General features: G+C 47.7%; 1 protein-coding gene across 1 annotated transcript; it reads left to right on the top strand.

The window, feature by feature from the left end:
• Positions 1-643: 643 nt before the first annotated feature.
• LOC119439954 (serpin A3-7) lies at positions 644-17,111 on the top strand. Its single transcript, XM_049663081.1, has 4 exons — positions 644-1,260; positions 5,386-5,679; positions 16,003-16,151; positions 16,850-17,111. Exons 1-4 carry the CDS (start codon positions 814-816, stop codon positions 17,082-17,084), a joined length of 1,125 nt encoding a protein of 374 aa, XP_049519038.1. The 5' UTR covers positions 644-813; the 3' UTR covers positions 17,085-17,111.
• Positions 17,112-25,578: the final 8,467 nt, after the last annotated feature.

Here is a 25,578-nt window from a genome sequence, read left to right as displayed (position 1 = left end):
TCTTGCGTGTCTCCTGCACGCACCACTGACTAACCAGGGAATGCCTCTGAATGTTATAAACAAAATGCGGCATGGAAAACGGGGGCAGCAGCCTACATCTCCTAGTAGGAGCACCTTTTCTCCTTGCAGCCGCTTCGCCGACAGTGTTTTCACCCAACCGCTTGTGAAGTAGTTGTGGGATTCAAGCGATTTATAAGCCTTCATTTCCTCCAGTGTCGAGAAGCTTGAAGAGAAAACTAGGCAGTTTACAATGCATCCGTGCGAGACCTCGGGGAAAGCGCCAACGTCCATCGTCGTATCCGCACTCAGTCGCAACGTGTACGGGTCCACATCGTCGCACAGTTTCACTTTTTCTTGATATCGTGCACGCGCCGAACCGATCAGTCCTGCGTAAAATGCCTCGTTAAACGCAAGCCTACTGTAAACGGGTGGCATTTCTCGCGAGGAGCGGTGAAATCCGCTTAGAAAACACAGTGAGACCGCATAAGCGCACGCGATCAGATGCGAAGGCGGCGCGCGCGGTGCTCCGGCATGGCGCGGACGCAGCGGCGCGGGCGGACGTGACGTCACGTGCAAGCCATGTATACTGAGTCTATGTAAAAAACAGTTGCGCACCAATTGCGGTGAAAAAAAAACACACTATATCTAAGTGCGCACAAAGTCACTGCAAGAGGTCTCCCTAGCCTTAGAACGGAGTATAATTCATTCACCGGCCTAATTCTCACGACATCCGCGCCAAAGACAAAGAAGAAGCTCACGCGCCTCTTTGGTGGCTGCGCGAGGCAAGAAGGACAGACCACAGACGTGCCAGCCATGGACAACGCTCCTCAGGCGATCACCTTGCTGGGCTGCCACATCTTCCGCAACCTGTTCACCCAGTGCCCCAACGATAACGTGCTGGTGTCGCCGCACGCCGCCATGATCGTGGTGTCGCTGCTCATGGCCGGCTCTCAGCGCACGACCGAGCGCGAGATGGCCGAGGCGCTCAAGGTGAAGCTGCCACAGTTCCACACGTCCATGCGGCGCATCCTGGTGTTCGCACCGTTCGGGAACTCGCCGGCACCAGAGGACGAGGACACCGCTTTCAGGATGGCCAACCGGATCCTCGTAAACAGCAGCCTTCCGCTGAGCGACTCGTTCCGCAAGATCGGCCAGCGCGTCTATCGAACGCTGGTGTCGTCGGCCAACCTGGCACGCCGCAGCGCCGAGGAACGCCGGCTCGTCAACACCTGGGCCGAGGCCATCACGGGCATCAAGCAGGTAAGGTCCCTGCCTTGAACGTCTTTTATTGCGATAGCAATAGGTGACCCGTAAAATGAGAAATCGCAGGGAATTGTGGGGCGCGCCGTCTGCTAGCAGCTTCCGGTTCGACGGACGACGCGGCGGCATCGGCGGCATGCCCGGCGCACGTGTTTTTCTACGCGGTTTCAACTGTCAGTCGTGCGAAGCTTTCCATCCGCTTTGTGGAACAGCAATGTCGTACCATTCATGCAGCTGATTTCTAGGTTTCAGTTCACTCTGGGCGCGACGATGACGAGCCCATAAAGGCAAGGATACGCTTTTATTCATAAACGAACTCTGGTTTTCGTTTCGGCAGCTTTTTTTGTTTGTTTGTTTCTGCCAGGTTTAGCTCTACGACATTTGCCGCTGCTTGGACGCACCGTCACTGAGTGCTCTGCCTGTGGGTCAGTCATTTTATCAAGCGTATAGAAGCATTACTTAGAAAATCGGGTGCTGAGGTGATGGCTATAGCAGCCTGGTAAATACTGCCCTGTGATCACCGCTGCAACCGGTATCGTCAGTAACGGCGCAGCCAGCGTAATTAGAAAATGAAGTGCTGAAAATGTTTGATAACTGCCGGCATTTCTTGGTCAAAACTCGAGGTTCATTTGAAGTGGTACTTAGTTAGAAGTTCTCGTTTTTTTGTCAACAAGATGGGGAAATGGCCGTATCGCCGACATATTACGGCTGCGCATTATCTCTATCTGTATTCAAGGAACTAAGGCGGGCAAGTTGGTTATGAGTATTATGTATGGATCTCGCCGTGTCCCGTATAAATTTGCGCTGTAAAACCATGTTTCATACTACCTCTATATGTGCATGCGTGTACTAAAATAGTTATTATTGCTTGCGTCAATGGGATCGAATCGAATTTGGGATCGAATCCCGGCCACGGCGGCCGCATTTCGATGGCGCCGAAATGCGAAAACACCCGTGTACTTAGATTTCGGTGCACGGTAAAGAACCCCAGGTGGACAAATTTCCCCTACTACGGCATGCCTCATAAGTCAGATCGTGGTTTTGGCACGTAAAACCTCATAATTAAAATTTTTTAATGTTAAAGAAATAAATATCTTGGGGAATCATTCCGTGTCGGCCCTATACACAGCTCATCGCCGCCTGACAAGTGCCACTGTACGTTCATTTTCTTGCTGTTCACTGATGGTTCAGTTTTGGAAGTGGCAGCCATGCCTCTGATGCTTGTGCACAGCTGACTCAGCAACGGACATTGCAAGGCCGTAGTTACATGAGTTTACCTTTAACGGTTGAACTTGAGCAGCCAACGCCTGAACTGTCGATCATGGTTTTGCTAGGCGCCTGCAACCGGGTAATCTTGGTGCGTGACAAAGCCGGACTGCAAGCGCATCAATAGGCTTCAGCGGCGAAGCGGTGGCAGCGGCTGCGCTTCCTCGAACCGGTAACAACGAGCAGACGGCGCATCCCAGAATCCCTCGCTCTTTTACGGGTAACCTATTATATGGACTCTCAAAGCGGATTTCTGCCGTCGGCGTGGTCGTCACTGTCATCATCGCCGTCACCGTGAGGTTCCATAGGACGTCAACGGCGATAAAACCGTCACCGCGCGCCGTATGCTGTATGTGCGAGTCGCGCTTTCACGGCGAGCGAACGCACGTCGGAGAGCAAGCGCGCGTTCTGCGCCGTGCTCCCTGAAGGGCTGCAGAATTAAGCGTCTCTTTCGTCCTTTACAATCACCTTATATATATATATATATATATATATATAGAGAGAGAGAGAGAGAGACAGAGCAAACGCGACTTCTTCCGTCGCGCGAAAGGCCATGGGGGGACGGGAGGGAGGGAGGGGAGGCGACGTTTAGCAGCGGCATCAAATGCGTAATTATATAAAAAATTGTCGCAGTTTCACCCCAAAGGCGAAGCACCAATTGCGATAGCAAATTAGTAGAGAGCTATACGGAGTAAGGATAGTAGTTTCATCAGCTGTATAAACTTGAAAATGCAGCAGCACCATGCAACGCGCAGAACTGTTGTCGACGCCGTCAGCGTTTTGCCCGTGTTCGCACCGAACGCGCGCGGCGTTTTTATATAAATACGTATTTCGTGCCGCAGCTAAACGTCGCCTCCCCTCCCTCCCTTCCCCCCACAGCCTTTCGCGCGACGGAAAAAGTTGCGTTTGCTCTCTATATATGGAAAGGAGGAAAGAGACGATTAATTCTGCATCCTTCAGGGAGCACGACACAGAACGCGCGTTTGCTCTCCGACGTGCGTTCGCTCCCCGTGAAAGCGCGCGTCCCTCGTGCCGTTTCACTCGCACATACAGCGTCCGGAGCGCGGCAACGATTTCATCGCCGTTGACGTCATACGGAACCTCACGGCGACGGCGACGCCGACGGCAGAAATCTGCTTTGGAGTGTCCATATAATTGCTATCGCAATAAAACGTTGCGAGGCGAGAAAGTGGTTGTGATGTTATTGGGTGCAGGATTACTCCATAAAGAGATAGGAACAGTACGCAGAAGCACAAACACACATCAGACTTGTATTGGACACAAGTCTGATGTGTGGGCACACAAGGACACAAACACACCGCCAGCCCTCCTGGACCAGTTGTCCAGCGGAAGAACTGGACGAGGTAGCTCTGTGGCCGCTCAGCTGGTGACAGCTTTGATTCGGGTGCAGACGTTGTGACGCGAGCGGCGATAGCACCTATGGGCCGGACGCCCAGCGCGGAAGCTCTTTGCTGTCGAACGCTGAACCTCGCGCACTGCTCACGCCATCACGGGCCACGCTCTCTCGAGCCACGCTTTTCGAGGCGCCACTGTCGACGCTCGCCAATCGGTGTCGATGATGATGATGACCTTAAAGTACATACCCACTCATGGGTATTGGCCAAGAGTCGGTGTCCTCTTCGCCACCGCATGGCACACTGTCTTCATATGTTTGTGTTTGCCACTCTCGCGTGCAATATATTATCACAGTGGTAAAGGTTTACGACGCTGTTCGACGAGCGTCCCGTTCTGATCTCGTCGAAAACCTCCGAGCCGCCGCCAGAGGCACCGGCAACAGTCACCAATGCCGCGCGCGTTCGGTGCGAACGCGGGCAAAACGCCGACGGCATCGACAACAGTTTTGCACGTTGCTGGTGCTGCTGCACGTCCAAGTTTATACAGCTGATAAAACTACTGTCCTTACTCCGTATAGCTCTCTACTAATTTGCTATCGCAATTGATGCTTCGCCTTTCCGGTGAAACTGCGGCATTTTTACTTCATCGAGGATATCAGCGACTTACCTTCGTGGTTGTTATGAGGCATGCGCGAAAGCACGAACCATAGGACCTATGTAGATAACTACGTAAAGGTTGTGGCTAACCCGCATGCGCTATTGCGTGCAGCTGCTGACAACGTCAAGAAAATAAAGTGAGAACCATAACAAAACAGATATTTGATGGGCACTACAAGAGACTATGTATCACGCAAAAATGTCTGGCCTCGTATTCAGGAAACGTTCGCAGGATAGAATGATTCGTAAGAGAAACTTGCTGCCTATCCTGATGCTGGCCTGATAGGGAAGGCGGCCAACTTATGGCAAAGAGCAGTTATGGATGAAAATCTTTGTGAATACAGCCCCTGTTTCGTATGAAGCGGCTAACACACGAGCATCATTTTTGAAGTGTTTTCAGTATAATAGTTATCCTAGCTCCCAGAGCGTCCATACCGTGGAAGCGATGTGGAGGTGATCATGACCAGCGTTCGTGACCACATGGGCTTATAATACGTGGTAAGGCCACAGTACACTTATGTGACGCTTGCATCGGCAGGAGTTATACCACATGGGCATAGTACAAAAGATATACGCCTCTTAGTCTATCTGAAGAATTTACAAGGAGCTAATAACGTACAAATCGCTTTTAAACATCGCTGTGGCTCGTATCGTCAGACATGTTTATGCTATCGCCTGATAAAACCCGTGGTTGTCATCGTACATCACTATCATATGCCCCTATTTTGGCTGCATATAGTGTTATTTTGCGCACGGCGTACAATTATGCGATGAGGCTCACTACAGCCTACTATTATAACGCGGACAGTGCGATGGCTGACAGCAATCTTCTCGCTGTGTGGCGCAGGTGATCCCTCCAGACTGCCCACTGGACGGCGACAGCCGCATCGTGCTCGTAAGCTCGGCCACGCTGGACACGCTGTGGAAGTTGCCGTTCCCCAAGATCCCGACGATGCGGCGTCCCTTCGGCAGCTGGACGGCCGTGCCCACGATGGGACAGACGGCCATGGTCGGCTACGCCTGCATCCAGGAGCTGGGCCTGCGCGCCGTCGAGCTGCCTTTCTCGAGCGACTCCTACTCGGCCACCATCATTATGCCAACGGGAAAGTTCGACGAGCTCTGCGTCAATCTTACGCCTGAGGTCAGTGTGCGCAGAAAAATGATCGACTGTGCGGCGCTCAACACGATGAACCGCGGAAACAACGGAACACGGGAGCGAACAGGATAGCGCGTCTGTCTCATTCGTTCACTTGCCCCATTCGATGCGCGCTTCACTACGTTGAACGTACATGAACCAGCTGGTCAAGCTTAGAACCCTCGGACCGCATTCCCAATAAAACACCAATGACAAACACCCCGTACTTAAGAACGCTTGAGTATACATCGTCGGAAGTGTCCCGTCGTTTAATTATATTCAGCGTGTGCGTCATGGTCTGATGTGCAAGAATTCTAGTGACGTGAGATTATCTTTCTCTAAAACATGTGCACTTGAGCAGTTATTACTGTGGCCTCCGCATGTTCAGCAAGGGCACTCGAGTCCACGTGCCGTTTTCAGACGTCGTACTCGTGCTTTTAACAGCGGAGCTGTTTAAGCTTTTTGCAAAAACTCGCCTAGCGATGACGTCACTGCGCACAGCTACTACTCGCTTCGCCTAGCTCCTCCACCGCCGCGCTAGCCATGACGACACTGCTCATAGCTCCGCCTCGCTTCACCGTGCGATAGCCAATCAATAGCTAATGGATAATCGATCAATAATTAATAAATTCCGCAAAATGCTGAGGATGACTTCGTAGTGCTTAGCATAGCCCAAGTACGTGGCCAATACCTTGCAATAGCCAATCGATAGCCAATCAATAGCTAATTAAAATTAAATATGGGGTTTTACGTGCCAAAACTACGGACTGATTCTCAGGCACGCCGTAGTGGGGGACTCCGGAATTATTTGGACCACCTGGAGTTCTTTAACGTGAATCGATAATCGATCAATAAACAATAAATTCCGGAAGAAATGCTGAGGATGACTTGGTAGTGCTTAGCCTAGCCCAAATACGTGGCCAATACCTTGCGATATCCAATCAATGGGTAATCGATAATCGATCAATATTTTATAAATTCTGGAAAAGCGTAATCCGTAAGGTCAGGACAAGCAAGGTGCCGATCAGCTCCGCTGTTTCTTTAGCCTTGCGCCACTATATAATGCAAGCTACGCGAATTCTTTCACTCGTTTTTTTAACTCACCTGTCTCGCTGATATATTTGTAATCACCTCAGATTCACCGCAAGATATGACATAGACTATACCGGGGAAGCTTTCACATGGCAGCTCATCTCTTGTGTTAACTACAACGTTCCTTAATTTGCGTATTGGCACATGCGCAGTTTTGACGTCGTCCTGCGCATGATGCGAGTGATGGTCTGTCGCACTTGTGTCTGGGACACATGGAATGGCAGCTCCGTTCCTCGGAGACGATGTAACAGAAAGCGGTCTCGCCGCGCTCGACAGCTTTTACTGCATTGAGTAGATAAGAAATGAAGAGTAGCTACAGGTTTTTAAATCGTCAACCACGTTCACAGCATCACCTGTGTAATTTTTCTGTTTTGTGCAAATGGTGTTTGCTCGCTGGAACAGCGTAGCAGCAACAGGCCTCTTGTGTGAATGCTGATGTACCGAGTTAAAATGCAGGTACGGACTAGTATGTGTTGACTTTCTGTAGGCCTTGAATAACAGGCCACTGTTACCACCCTTGACAAGAGCGTTAAGAAGCGGTAGACCACCGCTTGCTTCTTGCTCGACGGTGAACTGAATCGCCTTTTCCCACTGTCAAGACAGGCAGGGAAAGCAGAGAGAGCATGCTTGTGAGTTATGCAGAAGCCAAAAAAAAATTAAATTATGGGGTTTTACGTGCCAAAACCAGTTCTGATTATGAGGCACGCCGTAGTGGGGGACTCCGGAAATTTGGACCACCTGGGGTTCTTTAACGTGCACCTAAATCTAAGTACACGGGTGTTTTCGCATTTCGCCCCCTTCGAAATGCCGCCGCCGTGGCCGGGATTCGATCCCGCGACCTCGTGCTCAGCAGCCCAACACCATAGCCACTGAGCAACCACGGCGGGTATGCAGAAGCCAATACTTACATACCTTAGAAGTACCTTTGCAGCAGGCGTCAAAGGTGCGAGCCCCCGAATTTCTACGTCGTCCAAAGCAAGATTGGCAGCAGAAACAGAAACAAATGCACCCATATAGTCGTACCATGCGTTTGCAGGTCAAATAAAATGTTCTGTTGGAAGACAAAATATGTATTCGACAATCCGAACCTAAGGAGCCGGGACAGCTCTGGAACGTCAATTGGAGATCTGTCGGTCAGTGATAGGTCAGTTTCGAGGGCAGCAGTGCTAACCTTTACATACAGTTCTACTAGAACGCTTGTCAAGCGACACTGCACATAAACTCGCTATGTTGGGTCCGCAACAGGTATTAATAATACAACCTTTGTCAGAAACTTTCCACGACAAAGGTCGTCAAAATCGAAAATTGCACTTACCAAGTAATGATCCTAGCTCCTATCAAAGCTCCCTTGGCTATCTACACAGAATTGCCAACGTTTCTGGAGGTCTCGGAAGCAAGCAGACAAATCCTTAATTGCGATGCTTTTAAGCTCATTTGTGAAAGCCCGTTGGATGTCTGCGATATCTTGATGAAGCTTTCCTTTCGGACGCCCTTTGCCTCGCGGAAACAAGAAAAAATCACACAGTGAGAGGTCGGGCGAATATGGCGGATGTGGGATGGCAATAACAAAATGTCTGGCCAGATGCTCGTTACCATATAAAGAAGAATGGGGTCTTGCATCGTCATGCAGTAGGAACCAGTCCTGAGAATGCCACAATTCAGGGAGGCGACGTCGAATGGTTTCTCGCAAACGTTTCAAGACTTCGATGTAAAGAGTTGAGTTCACTGTTTGATCTGGAGGAACATGCTCATGGCGAACCAATCCTTACTATCAAAGAATACGATCAACATTGTCTTTGTTCTCGACGGTTGTCGTTTGAGTTTTTTTCGACGCTGGTGATCCATGACTTCGCCATTCAGCACTTTGACGCTTCGTGTGAGAATCATACTGGTAGCACCATCTTTCATCCGCTGCAATAATCTTTTGACACAGATGTGGGATCACGTTTGGCTCTATCCAATAGTTCAGCACAAATTCTTCGTCTTTCCTCTTTCTGTTCTTCTGTTAGTGAGTGAGGGACAATTTTTGCATGAAGTTTCCGTTTCCCTAAATCTTCGCGTAAAATCTTATGACATACATCACGATTCAAAATCAGTTCTTCTGATATCGTACGCACAGTTACACGATGGTCTTTTTGCAATAACTGCCTTACACGCTCCACGTCTGCATCGGTATGTGCTGTAGACGGGCGACCAGCTCTGGGGTCGTCTTGCACTGAGTCGCTGCCTTCACGAAACCTTTTGTGCCACTCGAAAACACGACTTCTTGAAAGTGCCTTGCCTGCAGATGCTTGCTTAATCATGTTCCACGTGTCACTAAGGGTTTTCCCGAACTTAACGCAGAACTGGGACCACCTGGGGTTCTTAAACGTGAATCAATATTCGACCAATAAACAATAAATTCCGAAAGAAATGCTGAGGATGACTTGGTAGCATCCATTGTGTCACCTTAACTAATGCGACAACAACCCGAGCAATGTGTTGCTAAGCACAGCCCTGCGAGCTACTGAGTTTGCGCCGAAACATGGCCGATGTCATGTCAAGTTAAGAACACATCCCAGGTAACATAAAAACAACATTTGGCCCTTTTTAGTATTGCAAACTCAGGAATAAAGAAAAAAATGACAGCAGATCCACGAGGTGAATGATGATGAGTGGGCGAAGCTCCGGAGGGAATCATCGGATCTCCCGCTTAAGGGGACGCTAGCACAAACGCGTTAGAAACGTGCAGTACTCTCTAGTAAGGGGGAGCGGCCACAACGTCTTACGCAGCCATTTACACATGCCTGAACGTGCACCGCGTTTGCCGACGCCATCACATGACTGCTGAGATAGTATACCCCCCGTATTCATAAACGCTCCTCGACTTGAACTTGACTTGCCACCGCCTTGGGCAGCGCGTTCGAAACGCGTTGAAGGTAAGGTGGAGAGGCCACAGCGTCTTACACCAGCTTCTTTCTTACACGGGCCGTAACGCGCTAGCACAAACGCGTTAGAAACGCGCTAGAAACGCGGCCTTTCGTTAATGTTGGGTATTTATAGCCATCGTGGTGCGTTTGTCCATGTCTGCTTCGTGGCGTAGTGGGCTAACGCTGCGCGCTCGGAAGCGAGGGGTCCCTGGTTCGATTCCGCGCTACGGACACAACTTCGGAATTTTTTTCTCATTTTTCTCAGACTGGTTACACACTACTACTACTACGACGGGGACGGAACGGGTGCCGCTATAAGGAGCTTCGCCCCTAAAAAGCGAAAGCTTGCACAAGGCCGCGCAAAGCTCAAGACACAGCCAAGCTGGCCGATTGATATCGAGTGGCTAGCCTCCAATGCGTTCGGCGTCGGCAAACAGCAGCGTTCTTGGCACTGTGCCAACCTTGGTTAGCCAGTGGTTGTGGCATGTCAAGAACGCTGTCGTTTGCCGACGCTGAACGCGTTGGCGACATTTCGCGTGACTAGAGCGGGGCGCGTCGACGCCTACGAGTGACAGCGTTCCTGGCAAGCCACAAACGCAGCAGGCCAACTAAGGTTGGCACAGTGTCAAGAACGTTGCTGCTTGCCGACGCGAACGCGTTGGAGGCTATCCGCTCGATATCAATCGGCCAGCTTCGCTGTGTCTTGAGCTTTGCGGTGCCTATGCTCCGTTTAATACATCAGGTGAAACATCGTGGAGGCTAGAGATACTTTTACAGCGTAAGCTGATATGGGCTCAGTCCAATCGCCATTTCGGGTCGCGATGATGCCGCCGCCGCCGCCCCGTTGCCGCTATCGCATGCTAAAAAAATTGCACCATGTTCCCGTAGGGGAACCCTGAGTAGTATGCGAAGCAGCCATGGGGTCGACTCAAGGTAGTTTTATCAGCTGTATAAACTTGGACATGCAGCAGCACCAGCAACGCGCAGAACTGTTGTCGACGCCATCTGCGTTTTGCCCGCGTTCGCACCGAACGCGCGCGGCGTTGGTGACTGTTGCCGGTGCCTCTGGGGCGCCTACCGTCGCGCCTCTAACCTAAGCTGCTTCGCATTATCGCGCGCGGAGCCGCAGGTGTTGCCATTCGTTGCGCAACCCGGAGAGGAGCGTCAGAGAGGAGAGGAGGAATGCCGAGAGGTGAGGAGATGAGACAAGGAGAGGAGGCGGAGGAGGGAGGAGAGGAGATGAGACAAGGAGAGGATGGGGAGGAGGATGCGCATGCGCAGTAGGGGTGTGGACGCCGCACGGCGGAGGGAGGGAGGGAGTGAGTGACATAGCCCCGACCATGATGCTTCACATCTAAAATTGTCCTGGAAGTTTTCAGATAAAGTTTGTATCATCTAAAGCTTAATACGACCAATTCAAAACGCTAGCCAAAGCCAGAAGTTTCGTAGCTGATGCTGCGCAAGGATATCTCTTTACATCGCAAAAATCGAAGGTGTAGATCGGAGGGGGCCACTGATGCACGCTTCAGTCATCGTGTTGCAGTGAAAGCAAACACACAAATGTGTCATTCGACACGGGGAAAGCTTGACCTTCTGAAACGTTTCACAGAATGCGACGCAGCTTTCTTAACTTCTGTCCACCTATTATCCCATCTTTATGCAAGACCATCACAGTGCGATTGTGGCCACTGCACCAACCAAGGCATCACCGATTTCACACGACCGCAAGCAGCAATGTTTGTAACGTGCCTAAGGTAGTTGGTTCACAGCCAGAAGACGCGCTAAATTTAGCGTGTGTTTAGAATTTGCTGCGATGAGAGCTTGTATAATACTTGATTTCTTCCACGTTTCAGAAATGAAGGCCTCATACCACTTCTACGAAGCAAGTAGCTGCATAAGAAAGAAGAAAAGAAAGAATACGATACACAATCTCGGAGTCAATTAAAGAAAACATTGGTGAAAATGATCTCGAAGCCGAACACTGCGGTTGCCTTATAACATGTTGTCCAATTTTGAAACAGTAAACCCCACAAATTATTTTATTTCAGCTAAGCAGTTTCATTGTGGTGACAAATAAAAAAATTGGAGGACGCTTAAGCTTCGCCTTCAAGAGTGGAACGCAGTAGCATTCAAAGATCCTTGACTGTTTCTCACACTTCCTGGCAACTGCAGCTTCATCATCATCAGCCTATATTTCATGTCCACTGCAGGACGAAGGCCTCTCCCTGCGATCTCCAATTACCCCTGTCTTGCGCTAGCGTATTCCAACATGTGCCTGCAAATTTACTAACTTCATCATCACATCTGGTTTTCTGCCGACCTCGACTGCGCTTCCCTGCTCTTGGTATCCATTCTGTAACCCTAATGGTCCACCGGTTATCCATCCTACGCATTACATGGCCTGCCCAGCTCCATTTCTTCCGCTTAATGTCAACTAAAATATCGGCTATCCCCGTTTATTCTCTGATCCACTACGCTCTCTCCGTCTCTTAACGTTAGTCCGATGATTTTTCGTTCCATCGCTTTTTGTGCGGTCTTTAACTTGTTCTCGAGCTTCTTTGTTAACCTCCAAGTTTCTGCCCCATATGTTAGCACCGGTAGAATGCAATGATTGTACACTTTTCTTTTCAAGGACAGTGGTAAGCTCCCAGTCAGGATTTGGCAATGCCTGCCGTATGCACTCTAACCCAATTTTATTCTTCTGTAAATTTCTTTGTCGTGATCAGGGTCCCCTGTGAGTAATTGACCTAGATAAACGTACTCCTTTACAGACTCTAGCGGATGACTGGCGATCCTGAATTCTTGTTCCCTTGCCAGGCTATTAAACATTATATTTGTCCTCTGCATATTGACGCAAGACAAAAACCGTCTTTAAATAACGCGCGCAGGTTCGTGCGCCCTCCAAGAGGACAACGGCGTATTAGTAAGAACAACAAATACGAAGACGTAATGGCACGTGCATTGGCCGCACGCACCAGCTGGGATATATGTGACCGTTGTCAAAAAAAGAAGAGGAAGTGAAGCGCCGCTCGTGAAAAAGAAGGCTTCTTGATCTCCTGCTTGGAACGCTGCAGCTATTTAATTTATTATTGCGATAGCAATTATATGGACACTCAAAAGCAGATTTCTGCCGTCGGCGTCGGCGTCACCGTCGCCGTCGCCGTGAGGTTCCGTATGACGTCAATGGAGATGAAATCGTCGCCGCGCGCCGAACGCTGTATGTGCGAGTGAAAGGCCGCGAGGGGCGCGCGCTTTCACGGGGAGTGAACGCTCGGCGAAGAACAAACGCGCGTTCTGCGCCGTGCTCCCTTAAGGGCTGAAGAAGTAGGCGTCTCTTTCCTCCTTTACAATCACCATATATGTAGAGCAAACTCGCCTTCCGACGCACGAAAGGCCATGAGGGGGAGGAGGAGGGAAGGGAGGCGACGTTTAGCTGCGGCACCAAGTGCCTATTTATATCAGAGGCTCCGGCAACAGTCACCAACGCCGCACGCATTTTGAGCGAACGCGGGCAAAACGCCGACGGCGTCGACAACAGTTCTGCGTGTTGCCGGTGCTGCTGCATGTCCAAGTTTATACAGCTGATAAAGCTAATATCATTACTCCGTATAGCTCTCTACAAATTTGCTATCGCAATTGATGCTTCGCCTTTCAGGTGAAACTGCGACAACTTTTTTACTTGCCGGGCACAAGTTCGCCCCCAATAAATAGTTATCTCAGACGTCCTTGTATCATTCATTACAATATTCTTCTTCAACCCAATTCTTACACTTTCTCGATTAAGGTCCTCAATAATTTGCTGTAATTCGTCTCCATTGTTGCTGAATAGGACAATGTCATCTGCAAACCGAAGGTTCCTGAGATATTCGCCGTTGATCCTAACTCCTAAGCCTTCCCAGTCTAAGAGCTTGAATAATTCTTCTAAACTGCAACTTATGTAACCGTAATGTTTACCGGGAAACGCTGGCGATGAACCGTATGCCCGAAGGCGCGCTTTCTGGTAGAAACGCGGCCTCTTCCGTGGGCTGGCCTTCTTTTATTGTTTGCACCTTTAATATTTCAGCCTGAGAAGATTTTGCATAAAAGGCATGCGCTGTCGGTGTTTTGTTTCATGACAATTGTTTGTTGGCTGTCACGCTCAAGATTCCGAAGAATAACTCTGTAAAGAATGCAAGACAAATTGTGAGCAACTTTAGTCGTAAAATATATTTCGAGGGCCTCCGTGGTTGGGGATGATTTTCTCGGCCGCGGTTGGCAATGCCGACACCCGACGCCGGATTTTCTGCGACACGGGGCCCTGAACGCTATCGTGCTAAAATGATTGAGGACCCATTCCACTCTGTTCAGCCCATGTTCAATCAGCGAAGCCGAAGCACACCACAAAGGGCTAAACTAGGCTACATGTCTTTATTTTCATCATGTGGTATTGGTAGTGACGATACCTTTGTGATTACTGATCACTGATTAGTTCTGTTACAACCTTGGACAGATTCTTGGCCAAAGTTGAATTTATACACAACCGTTATTTAGCAGTTGAGTGACTTGGATTGGTGGGGCACTTCAAACCAAACTCTTCTGGCACAAACTGAATGAAGCATTGCTTGTGTGGTTTTGAAATGTCCACATTGAAATCTCCAACGACCATCACAGGGGTATTGTCATCGCGGCTAACCTATGTGAAATGCGTGGTCATGAACTTTTCAATATCACACTTGGGTGTGCTCAGAGATGCAGTGGATATCGCGATCCCATCTTTCGTTTGTATGACACAGACATCCCCACAGCCGGTGGCATTGTTTTCTTGCGAGTCAAGGGTGTATGGTAGTATATACATTGTGTCATTTGCGTATATGGCAACGCCTCCTGCTCATGAGTCCATGTGCTGCTCACAAACGATTCCAGTATACCCATCAACTTGTAGCAATGCATCTTGCTTTATTTATTTCATTTATTATTATTTATAACTCTTTTTATTATGGGCGCAGTTCTTGAAGCCTGTTTCACCTCCGCCGCCGGCCGGCCCGGTATTGCACTATCTCCGGGATCAGCCAATGTTCACCTTTTTATATTGTTGACGCACAAACACAAAAAATACATAGAAACCTAGGCATATACAGCTTTGCTGTAAAAACGATAAAATCTATATGCGCAAATATCTGGCGAAACCAGCGCCTATCAGTCAGTCATGGACACACGCGCACAGCGAAAGGAAAAGTTTGCATGCGCATACCAAAATTTACCTCATTTTTTACTCAATTTTTTCGCAGCCGAATTGGTGGCGGCCGCGTCCACTGCGGTTCCACTAGGAACGAGCACGTATTGGGGGATGTTGTAGAGAACTACCGAGTAAGCACGCGTGGTTATGCCGATACAAAGCCTTCAAGGACTGTTTCCTAGCGTTCTTGGCTAACCACCCCGCACACATTGGCATTAGCTTGAAGTTAGCCGGAAGCAGAAAGTATGTTGCAGCAATTTGAGACTTGTAATCTTACGCAAGAAACCCACTGAAAGCTCATAGACAGGACACACAGTACGCGGAAACTGCCAATTGAGACAGCTTTTGCATATAGGTGGTAAGTACATAACCACATCATAGTATATGATGGCATGGCAAATTGATATTTAAAAAATACCACTGCAAAGTCTTCATTTTTGATGTGGCTGCAGCACAGATTGGTATATGGCGTGCCCTTGGAAAAGGTGACCTTCTCTGTTCCGGTTTACGATTCTTTCAGATATGAAAACAGAGGTGTTTCTTTTTAATTGTATGCGCTGTATCTCTTAGATACGATGTGTCCGATACAAACGACTTGATTTACGACCCACCATTTAGCGTTTGCGATATCTTTAGTGCCCGCCGCAGTCGCTGATTGGCTGTGACTTTCTTTTTCAGCGCGACGTCGCGGATTCGAGACACTGCAGCGGTGTTCCCATGGGGGTGAAATACAATATGTTCGCTTTCCGAGGTTCTTCCGCTCGTTATACAATGTCAGGTTGTCGCTTACAAGGCGGAGTTCTTCACTACGACGTTTGGCTAAACCTCTGTTAAGCTTTGGGGCCTTAGATCGAATCAGTCTATCAGCCGTAACTTTCGTTCTGATTAGCAACCTTATGGAAGGACGATGCTGCAGAGCTTCAATACTGTGCCAGCATGACCGTTGTCGGTGTAGTGGCTGCTTAGTAAGCACTGTTGCCTTGTTTACCTAAATATAAGCGAACCATATTACCGCCCTGAAGACGAAAGCGAAAGCAACTTTGTGGAACTTTTGTTTCTCTTCAAACGCTTGCTATGGACACCGATAGCACTGAAAATCTTCGTCACGTGCAGGTGCTGAACCGTGTGTTCGAGGCAGTGAAGGAGCGCCAGAAGGTGAGGATCGAGCTGCCGCGTTTCTCGGCCACCTTCGAGGCCGAGCTCACTGACGTCCTGCAGAAGCTCGGCATCCGCGAGGCCTTTACGGATGAGGCCAATTTCAGGTACGCGTAACGAAATGAAAGCTAAGACAAGTGAACCGGATAGGTTGTCGTTTTTTATCTTTCTTTGCTAGAGAAATGACACAGTAGCAAAAATCAATACCAATGAACCTGCAAGACACGTTGGCTTCGAAAAGCTGCAGGTTGGTGTCCAAGTATGAAAAGAATTATTAAGAAGTAATGCTGCATTACTCGCAGCCACTGCAACATATACAGCTATTAAACTGTGCCATTTAACCGCTCTTTTAATGCGTTGATATTCTTAACGTACCTCACGCTCAATTCGGGGGCTATGTATGTATCTATGTATGTTTGCATGTGTGCGTGTTATCCTGTATGTATCTGTTTTCTCACCTACCTAGGTCACTCGGTAGTCCGTGGTCAAATGGGCTGTTATGCCATTTTTAAACGCAACCTAGGCCCTCCCCCTGAGATACGTTGTGCGCAATACAAATGCGCATCCAGTCTTATGTTTGCTCTCTTTTAACCCTTCCTTCAAAGTCAACGTTCATGTCGAAGTCAGCGCTCGTGTGGTGTGGTTTATCTTCCGCCCTCGCGTAATGTTTTGCGCTGAAAAGTTAAACGCGAACGCGCTCCAATTCTCTCAGTTTACCCTACCGCTAGCATTTTTTTATGGCACTTCGCTGAGCTAGTTGCGACTGTTAATACAACGGACTGGTCGCTGTACCTGGTGCATGCAGGACGGTGACGACGGCGACGCCGGTGAGCCTGACGTGGGTGTTGCACAAGGTGCAGGTGGGCGTGCACGAGGGCGTCACGCCCACGTTGCCGCAGCTGCAGGAGTCCGAGGAGCCCTCGTCGGCGCCCGCTCCCGACGTAGTCGAGTTCCTCGTCAACCAGCCGTTCGTGCTGTGCGTCCGCAAGGGGGACATCCTCGTGCTGCTCGCCAGCATACAGAGGGTGCACGTGCCCTGACCCGCTCCCGGACAACGAGGCTGAGAGATGTTGGTAAGCGGAGATCGTGAGTGTGAAGAGAAAAAAAGGTGGCTTTGTTAATCTATATACTGTCCAGATCGCGCTATGCGTGTAGGCACGCGTTAATGGCGCCGCACGGGAAAGCACCATGGACAGCCAGCTTCTGGTAGAGTCGCTCAACGGCATCAAAGCATTACGAAAAATGGTTGTTGAATTCTAGTGGGCATTCGATTGACGTCTTGTTGCTCAATCAACAAAATTTTCGTGGAAATATCATGGACCTATCACTGTAGATTCGCTGATCATTCTTGAAAAGTGGCCACCGTGAAACCATTGTAATTTCGTTTACCAGTTATTGCGTTGATTTCATATGGGATTCCCACGGAATAAACTTTGTGTTTTACTGAATTGTAAAGTCGAATGCAACATAAAAATTGTGGATTTTAAAGTGGACTACAATGGTAAATAAATTAATTTTGACATTTGCCATTGAGGCACTGGCTTGCATTGGACACTTGAAAGCTGCCTTTTGTAGTCTTTTATTCCAAGACACCGCTACCTGTATTGTTATGGAAAATGAACATTCAATTTGGTAATAAAGAAAGAGCGCATGAATGCTTTTTTGATCAAGGTTTTCATAAATTTGTCTTCATTTCACTGGCCAGCATCAAAAACAGGCTACTTGTTATGCTGATATACTAGTGGGTCCATGGGACCTTGGTGCACGTGTATTCCGGAAAGATATACAAATATAATTAGGCAAGCGTGTACACTTTCTCAAAATTAACTTCTCCATGACAGGCACTGATTTAGAGGAATATCACAGTCAACTCCCCTGCTTTGTTTGTTTTTACCTGTTGATTCGACTGTATTGAAATTGTGGATCAGCTATGACGGTGGGCATATCTTATTGCGTTCTCCCGCAAAATGACATTCAAATTAGAAACACCAAAAATGATATTGTCCACAAAAAAAGACAATTCAGTGGTATTACGTGCCAAGGTATGCTGATTATCGCGAAGTAATGAGGGTTCCGGAATAATTTGACCCTTTGCGGTTCTTTAACGCGCACACAAATGCACGATGCATGAGCGTTTTTGTATTCCATCTTCATCGTTCTCCAACCGCAGCGGCCAGAATCGAAACCTCGACCTCGAGCTCAGCAGCGTGACGTCATAACCACTGGGCTACTGAGGCCGGGCAGGGATCAAATACTGCTTTACCTACTCTAATGTCATTTATATGATGAAATGTTTGTTCTACCATAAACAATATATTGGCAGAATAAGAAAACCAATGCTATTTGAAGTTTAAATAAAATGGACATCGTAAGAACTCATCCAAGAAAATTTCGAAAGCAGTCACAGCATTATAACCTACTAGGTCACAATTTCGAATAAATTAACCAGCATATTCTACAATCACGTTTTCGTCTGCACAGATACATAATATATATTCGTACGTTATCCAAAACTTCAGTTCATTGCAACCAACAGGTATATTCTGTTAAAAATGGAGCTTTTGAATGCACTTGCTAACACTATTGGCAAGAATGCAACAGCCCTTGATTTTAAGTCAGCTTTCAGTATTTTGTGTAATTTTGTAATTAATGTAGAGCTGATCGTATTACTCACCGCAATCTATTTTCTTTACATATGCAACAACTTCTTAAGTAACAACTTCGTCTTTAAATTATTAAAAGCACACCGATAATTCCGTCGAAACATTTTTGCGACGGGATAAATGTTCAGAGCTAGGTCTGAAACTGGTGGCGTTAATCCCATCCGCCATGGGCACTTATGCTTATTTTTGTTTGCATTTGTAGAAGAGGGGAGACATTTTGGTTGCACTTGATCAACGACAGATCAGCCGGCCTGTTTTGTTCGATGATCCGCGCTTCTAATCCACCGGTGTCACACATTCACTTTCGATCGCGATCGAATTTCTCTATGGCGATTGGCTCTCTTCCGCAGCTTGCGCTAATGAGCCAATCGCGATCAAAAAATTCGACCTCGATCCTAAGTGCACATTGTGCACATGGGACACATAAGTGCACATAATTATACGGGTGGCACGTCACCGTTCCAGACACTTAACTGCATCACACTTTCATGACGATACAACAAAAAGATGGATGGGGACTTTAAGGTTAATAGAAAAGGCTGCGGTGTGGGTCATACTGCCACAGTATCACGTACAAAGCATTAAACTGAAAAAATTAATCTTTCAGTATTACATGCAACAATCGCGATCTCATTGTGCAACACGCAGCGGCAGTGGACTCCGGAATAATTTTGACCACCTCATATTAACGTGCCGATAAATGAGTACACAAGCGTTTTTGCATTCTTCCTCCTAGAACGCCGCCTCAATCGAACCCGCGACTTCGAGCTTAACAGCGCAACGTCATAGCCACTAAGCTATACCGCGGCGGGTATGCGGATGATCATCACAATACAGAAACCGGCGTCCCTGTTTCAAGTGGTTTGTTGCAGTGAAATTCAACTGGTTTGACCGTGACCAGCCTGCTCAATCTGCAACCCTGATGAATAGGCCAGGCCGCAAACTATTCAGCTTAAACGAATGACACCTTGGTGCTCGACTGAAGGCGTGTGCAACACGTTACACGTGCACCACGGCCACCACGCCGCCTGTGCTGCACCGCCATCGCACAAACTGTTTTGACACCAGTGCCATGCACCACACGTGAATCAAACATTCACTGGGAGAACCGTATGAGTGTTATGAACACACAACACGAGAAAGATGCTCACTGAAGACAAGAAGTATTGTCGGGGCCGCTGGCGTACCACTCCTTCCTTCGTGCACGCTTCCACGCAGCTGTCGATGGCAAACCTGCGCGTCAGCCGATGCTCTGTTGTTATTCAGAATGATTGTGGCACGGACGGGATGCAAGGACTTCCCACTTTTCGTCTTCTATCCCTCTTGACAAAAATGCGGCCAGTGGCGTACCGACCAATTCTCGGGGGGGGGGGGGGGGGATGAGACCGCAAGCGACCTGATCACTCTCTCTCTCTCTCTCTCTGCGCAAACTTATGTCGACGTTCCCGCTAACAGCTGGCTTGTAATTTTTGTATATACATTGCCAATTATATTACAATTAGTGAAAGAGCCTCGAAATGAATCTGCCAGTTATTTTTATACTTAGCAAACATAGACCTCTTTATGAATCGCATTGTGAACCACGGGAAGCCCAAAAGAATATTTGTATTTGCTTTTATTTCTTGCAACTACTGCATAAAATCTCAAGATGATGCAGGGACAAAAAGCAACGAGTGCCTGCTCCTGCCCAGTAGCAGCAGTACACTGCACATAAAAAATGTTCACTTGCTACAAACATTTATTATACGTAAACAAGGAATTGTACTTTCTGTTTAAGTCCACAACATAAATGTTTCGCTAGTTTAGATAATACTATTATCAAGGATGTACGCAATGAAGTACAATCAACATAAATCACTTGCAATATTCACACGAAGAAAAGAGCAGATGTATACCCAAAATGCAGCAACGTTGTTTCTTTCGAATTGTCGCAATAAAAGTTTGTTTCCTGCAATCATATCGCATACTTCAAAAAATCGCCGGGACAGTGAAGCACTTCTTAGGAGCTGGAATGCAAATGCATTAATACTGAATTGAACGCCGCTGAGCTGTCCACTGAGTTTTCGGCTGCGAGTAATGTTTTCGATTTTTGCTGCGGGTATGTTAGGGAGTTTTGATCCGCTGCTGTTTGCTTGCATCGAATCGACGCATCTACACTTGACGTTTTTGTGCTAAATGCTCACTACATTCATCGGGGCTCATCGCCGCCCCTCGCGCTAAGCTTCGCGTTTTCGAGCCAACTGACGGTCGCGTTCAGAGACATATTTCGCTGCATATCCAAGACGTTCTGTGTCGTGTCACAGTATCTGCTTCATCGAGGCGCGCTCGTGACGTGGTGTCGCAACCAATGAGAATTTAGGTGTCATTTTCGCTGCTACAAACGACGCCGGCTTTTTAGCTCAATGAACCATGTGATGCTTTCGCATCAAAAGCTGCCAGTATATGACTGGTCTGTTTGAAACCTTGCCAGCATGTCATGCTTTGGAGCACTTCTTGTTCGGAATTTTGAAAGAGCCAGTCATTCATCAACGTGCATGTTACTTAGCCATAACATTTACCATGGTGCCATTCTTCTTTTCCTGTCTCATGCCCTCTCCCCGACTCAATTTTCGCTAGATTTGATATCGGTTAAGTTCACAGTTCTCCCAGGGCAGCGGAATAAATTCTGCTTTCTCCGTAAAACACATTCACAAATCTCCGGATCGCATGCATGCGTAATTTACCCCAAATGTGATATTTAGTTCCCTGTCTTTCAAGTTTACCTACACGTTACCCATAACCCGCCCTTTGTTGTCACCAAATATAAACAAAGTGTCTTGTTTAGTTCACCGATGACAACGCTGAAACCAAATAGGAACCTCTATGACGCATGGAAATAGGGGGAAAAACGACGGCTCATTCATTATTTGCAACACTTCTAACTGGACAAGAAACGTAATAAAGTTTGTCGCACATAGCACTTACCGTGACCTCCTTTCCCCTTCCACGAAATATAAGCATGGTGAGCTGGTGGCATGATGCAAGTAGCGCAAGCTGACATTTGCTAGGGCAGGAACTGCCCAGCATCTCACCTTCTCCGCGATGCGAGCGTGTATAGCGAATCCCGCGCATCGTCCGCTACAGCGCGTCCCGAGGAGGCACAAATAACAATCCTCGCTGCCCAAGCAGGGTATGCGTAGTGAATAAAATCATCACGTACGTGCATACTCTATTAAAAAGAAAATTGAGCGTCCACTGTAGTTTTGTTGGACTTTCGAGCATGCAGCCGAAAGTGAGTGCCTGCTTTGAAAAGTGTGTGTGTGTGGGGGGGGGGGGGGGGGGGTCGAGTGCCTCCCATGCCTCCCCGGTAAAGGTAAATACGCTTGTGAATGCGTCTCAATGTGGGACAACCGCATACACACAGACACACGGACAACGGCGCATACCACGCCGACAACGCGCACACGGATACGGCGGATACCGCAAAAGTATGCAAACTGACGACAAAGCAAACGCCGATGGCAAAAAAATACCAATGTTGCCTGTTCCATTTTTAGATATGTATGGATTAAAACGTTTAAAAAGAACTTTATCAGGAATCGAAACTCAAGTAATTTTTTTAAAGCTGTAAGCTTTGCACCAAGGCTGATACAATAATATACATTGTTCTGCGAATGGCTGTTGACTGTGATGATACAATGTTTTAGTATCGAGGGGAATTTAAAGCAGGTAGAGGCTTGGCCGCTGAGATTGCTACAGGTTGTAGGCGCCCAACTCTGACCTCAAAGGCCACAACTAAAGCATGGCGAATGGCGAGTATGACGGCGCTCACATCGGTGATCTCGCATGTTACTATATATATATATATAGGAAAAGCATACAATCAACACGCGTTTTTTTTTTGCCAGCGACAGTGTGTGGGGCACCCTAGCTGCAACCGCTAGGGTGCCCCAATGCTCTTCTCCTCTCCCACCTCGCCGCAGCGGGAGAGGGGGAGGGGATGTAGCACACTGGCTAACCACACCATCTCCTCTTCTCCTTACTCCCTTCTCCTGGAGAAGCATTGCTCTCGCATACTTCCCATTCTGAGCGGAATGTCTTCCCTTTTCCGAGCGATGGTGCGTTTTCGGCGGCTCTTGGACTAACAAGGCTTCTTCCTTCCCGCGTGGATATGTCACCCGCGCTCCCTCTACGCGTCACCAGCGGCGTCCTATGTTTAGGAGAAGCATATACGACGGGACCACATTTACGGCAATTGACCCATAGAGCAACGCCAGAAGTCGTCGAGTGTTTTTCAGCACTCGCATAAATTGGACGAAACAAGAACTCGGTATACTGACTGAGGGGCTCGCACTGAAGCGGGGCACAGTAGGAGCGGTAGGGAGGGGGGTGGGGGTTAACTTCATTCGTGGTAACTTAAGTTCATCTCATGTCACTCGGTAAGTAAAAAAGTGAAACTGAAAAGCAATACAGCGTTGTGACTGGAAAGCTTATTGAGCAATACACAACGAAAGTTTCATTGAAGTCTCGTTATGCTGGCGTGTTGTGCTGAAATTCCATACGATAAGCAACACGAGAACAAGGTGAGTACAGAAGCGAACGTTTCGACAAGTCCACTTGTCGAAACGTTGGCTCCTGCTCTCACCTTGTTTTCGTGTTGCTCATCGTATGGAATTTCCATCCCCCGCATTCCCCGTGTTTTTCGTTTAAAATTCGTGCAATTTGAGGTGAATCAATGATACTACAACGATCGACAACGGAAATTAAATTCTCATTTTCGTAAGGAAAAGCGCCGAATTTCGTGAAGTATGTTAAGCTTCCCTGCGGACGCTCTGTTATTCAGACTTTCTTTTCTGATCAAGTTTGCCACGTACACAATTCTGATGTTATGGTGAAAACTCCAAACAAACACATATCCACATTTGAATCTCTACTACGCCATACTCTCTGCGCAGTATTCCTGTAAATGGGCACACTGCGATCAATGCGCAACGCTCTACTATATGGTATGGCCTTACGCAAACACACCACAGCTCACACCCATAACACACCCCACCACACGGCAATGGGAGGCAGCGCTGTCCAGCTCCAACTCGACGGACCAGCTCAACCTGGTCAACCGAGCGAGAAGGGCAGCTAAGGCCGCCGGGCTCCTGGACTGAGGGGACCACCCACTACAGAGCAGAGGAGCTACTTACGCTCGTGTGCTATTTTGCATGAAGTTTATTCTCTCTCGCGCTCTCCTATTGGTATTTGTAACACAGGCTTAACATAATGAAACCGGCTATGTTGTGTGCCGGCGTCCCCATTAAGATACACTGCGTCGTATGCGCATTCTCGGAAAGAGAACTGTAGTCTGCGTTAGTTAAACTACAGATGGAATTTCCAACGTTGATAAAAGAAGTGTTTCTCTAAGCATCGATGACCTGGTGGACAGGTTTAACGTATACAGCATGTCCCAGGTGGTGCAGAAATGCTGTGCGCGCAATACTAGAAAGGCATGTTCCTTACCGGCTATGCGCTCATACATGCAGTTCTCGTTTCCATTCGAATATCTTTAGCGTCACTGAGGTAATATTTGTTACTTGTGCTACTTTAAAATGCTGTGCGTGCTAAATTTAATTCCTACGTTATTGCAAATTGCAGCTATTGCGTGCGGAATTACACACATTTGTTTAGTATGTGAATTCTACAGGATTATGAACGTTTCTCTACCACAAACATTGTGAGCAGTACTGTCAACATCGGCTGCTTGTCATTTTCGTTGCATTGGTGTGCGATTCGGTGTCTCTTCGTATGAGGTTGGAATAATGTAACTTTGTTCAGTTTCGCTGTAATTTTGCAGCTCCGCAACGGACTACAACCACCCCGCGTAACAGCACTCGGCCCACCTTGGAAATGTCGTGCCTAGCGTCAACGCCTGCTGGTGTGGTGGGCTTAGACGCGCCAGCAGCTGAGTTTTCCTAGCGGGCGTTGACAGAAGAACTCCACATCGCTGGCTTCACTTACACACAGCGGAAGGTTCTTTTCCAGCACAAATTTCTGGATCGAGCAGGCATGTGAACCTCGTGCGCTTGTATATTGTGCCACTGTATATAAAAAAGAACGTCCAATTGCCATTTAACTATGTACACACGTGTCACCCTTTTCTTTTGGAGAAAGAAATTTCATATTCTTTACTGCTCGTGTCTCCTTGCTAAAATAAAATGTTTGTGCAGTCTGTGCAAATTTGCCGTGTTGTGTTGTGATTGCCAGTTATGTTGCAACAAAACATAGCAGATGTTGTTTTAGAGCTCATGTATATATATATATATATATATATATATATATATATAATATACTCATAAGCCATATATATATCCATAAGCCATATATATATATATATATATATATATATATATATATATATACTCGTAAGCCTTTCTTTATCTCCACTGCAGGGCGAAGACCTCTCCCTGTGATCTCCAATCACCCCTGTCTTGTGCTAGCTGATTCCAACTTGCGCCTGCAAATTTCCTAACTTCATCACCCCACCTAGTTTTCTTTCGTCCTCGACTGTGCTTCCCTTCTCTTGGTATCCAGTGTGTAACCCTAATATATATATATAACATAGAGGTAGCTTAGGAGCTATGAGTCGGCGGCTTAGTTTTACACCCATGCTAATTTAGCTACTTGGTAGTCAATATGGCTACCTTTGCGGTCGTCCAGCTACTAAAACTCATTTTTCTACGAGTGGCGGATTTTGCATAGCAATAGCAAGTAAGTTACCTTTAGCGGTAGGAGTAAGTTACAGCTACCAAAGAAGTTTGTTAGCATGTTGTGAAGGCACATGTGTTAGACACTTTCATTTTCTTACGAAGGTAATATGCGTTTGGTCATATTTTAGACTAAA

The sequence above is a fragment of the Dermacentor silvarum genome, chromosome 2 (genome assembly GCF_013339745.2).
Source record: "Dermacentor silvarum isolate Dsil-2018 chromosome 2, BIME_Dsil_1.4, whole genome shotgun sequence".
NCBI lineage: Eukaryota > Metazoa > Arthropoda > Arachnida > Ixodida > Ixodidae > Dermacentor > Dermacentor silvarum.
This window is presented reverse-complemented; position numbering and strand designations above follow the sequence as displayed.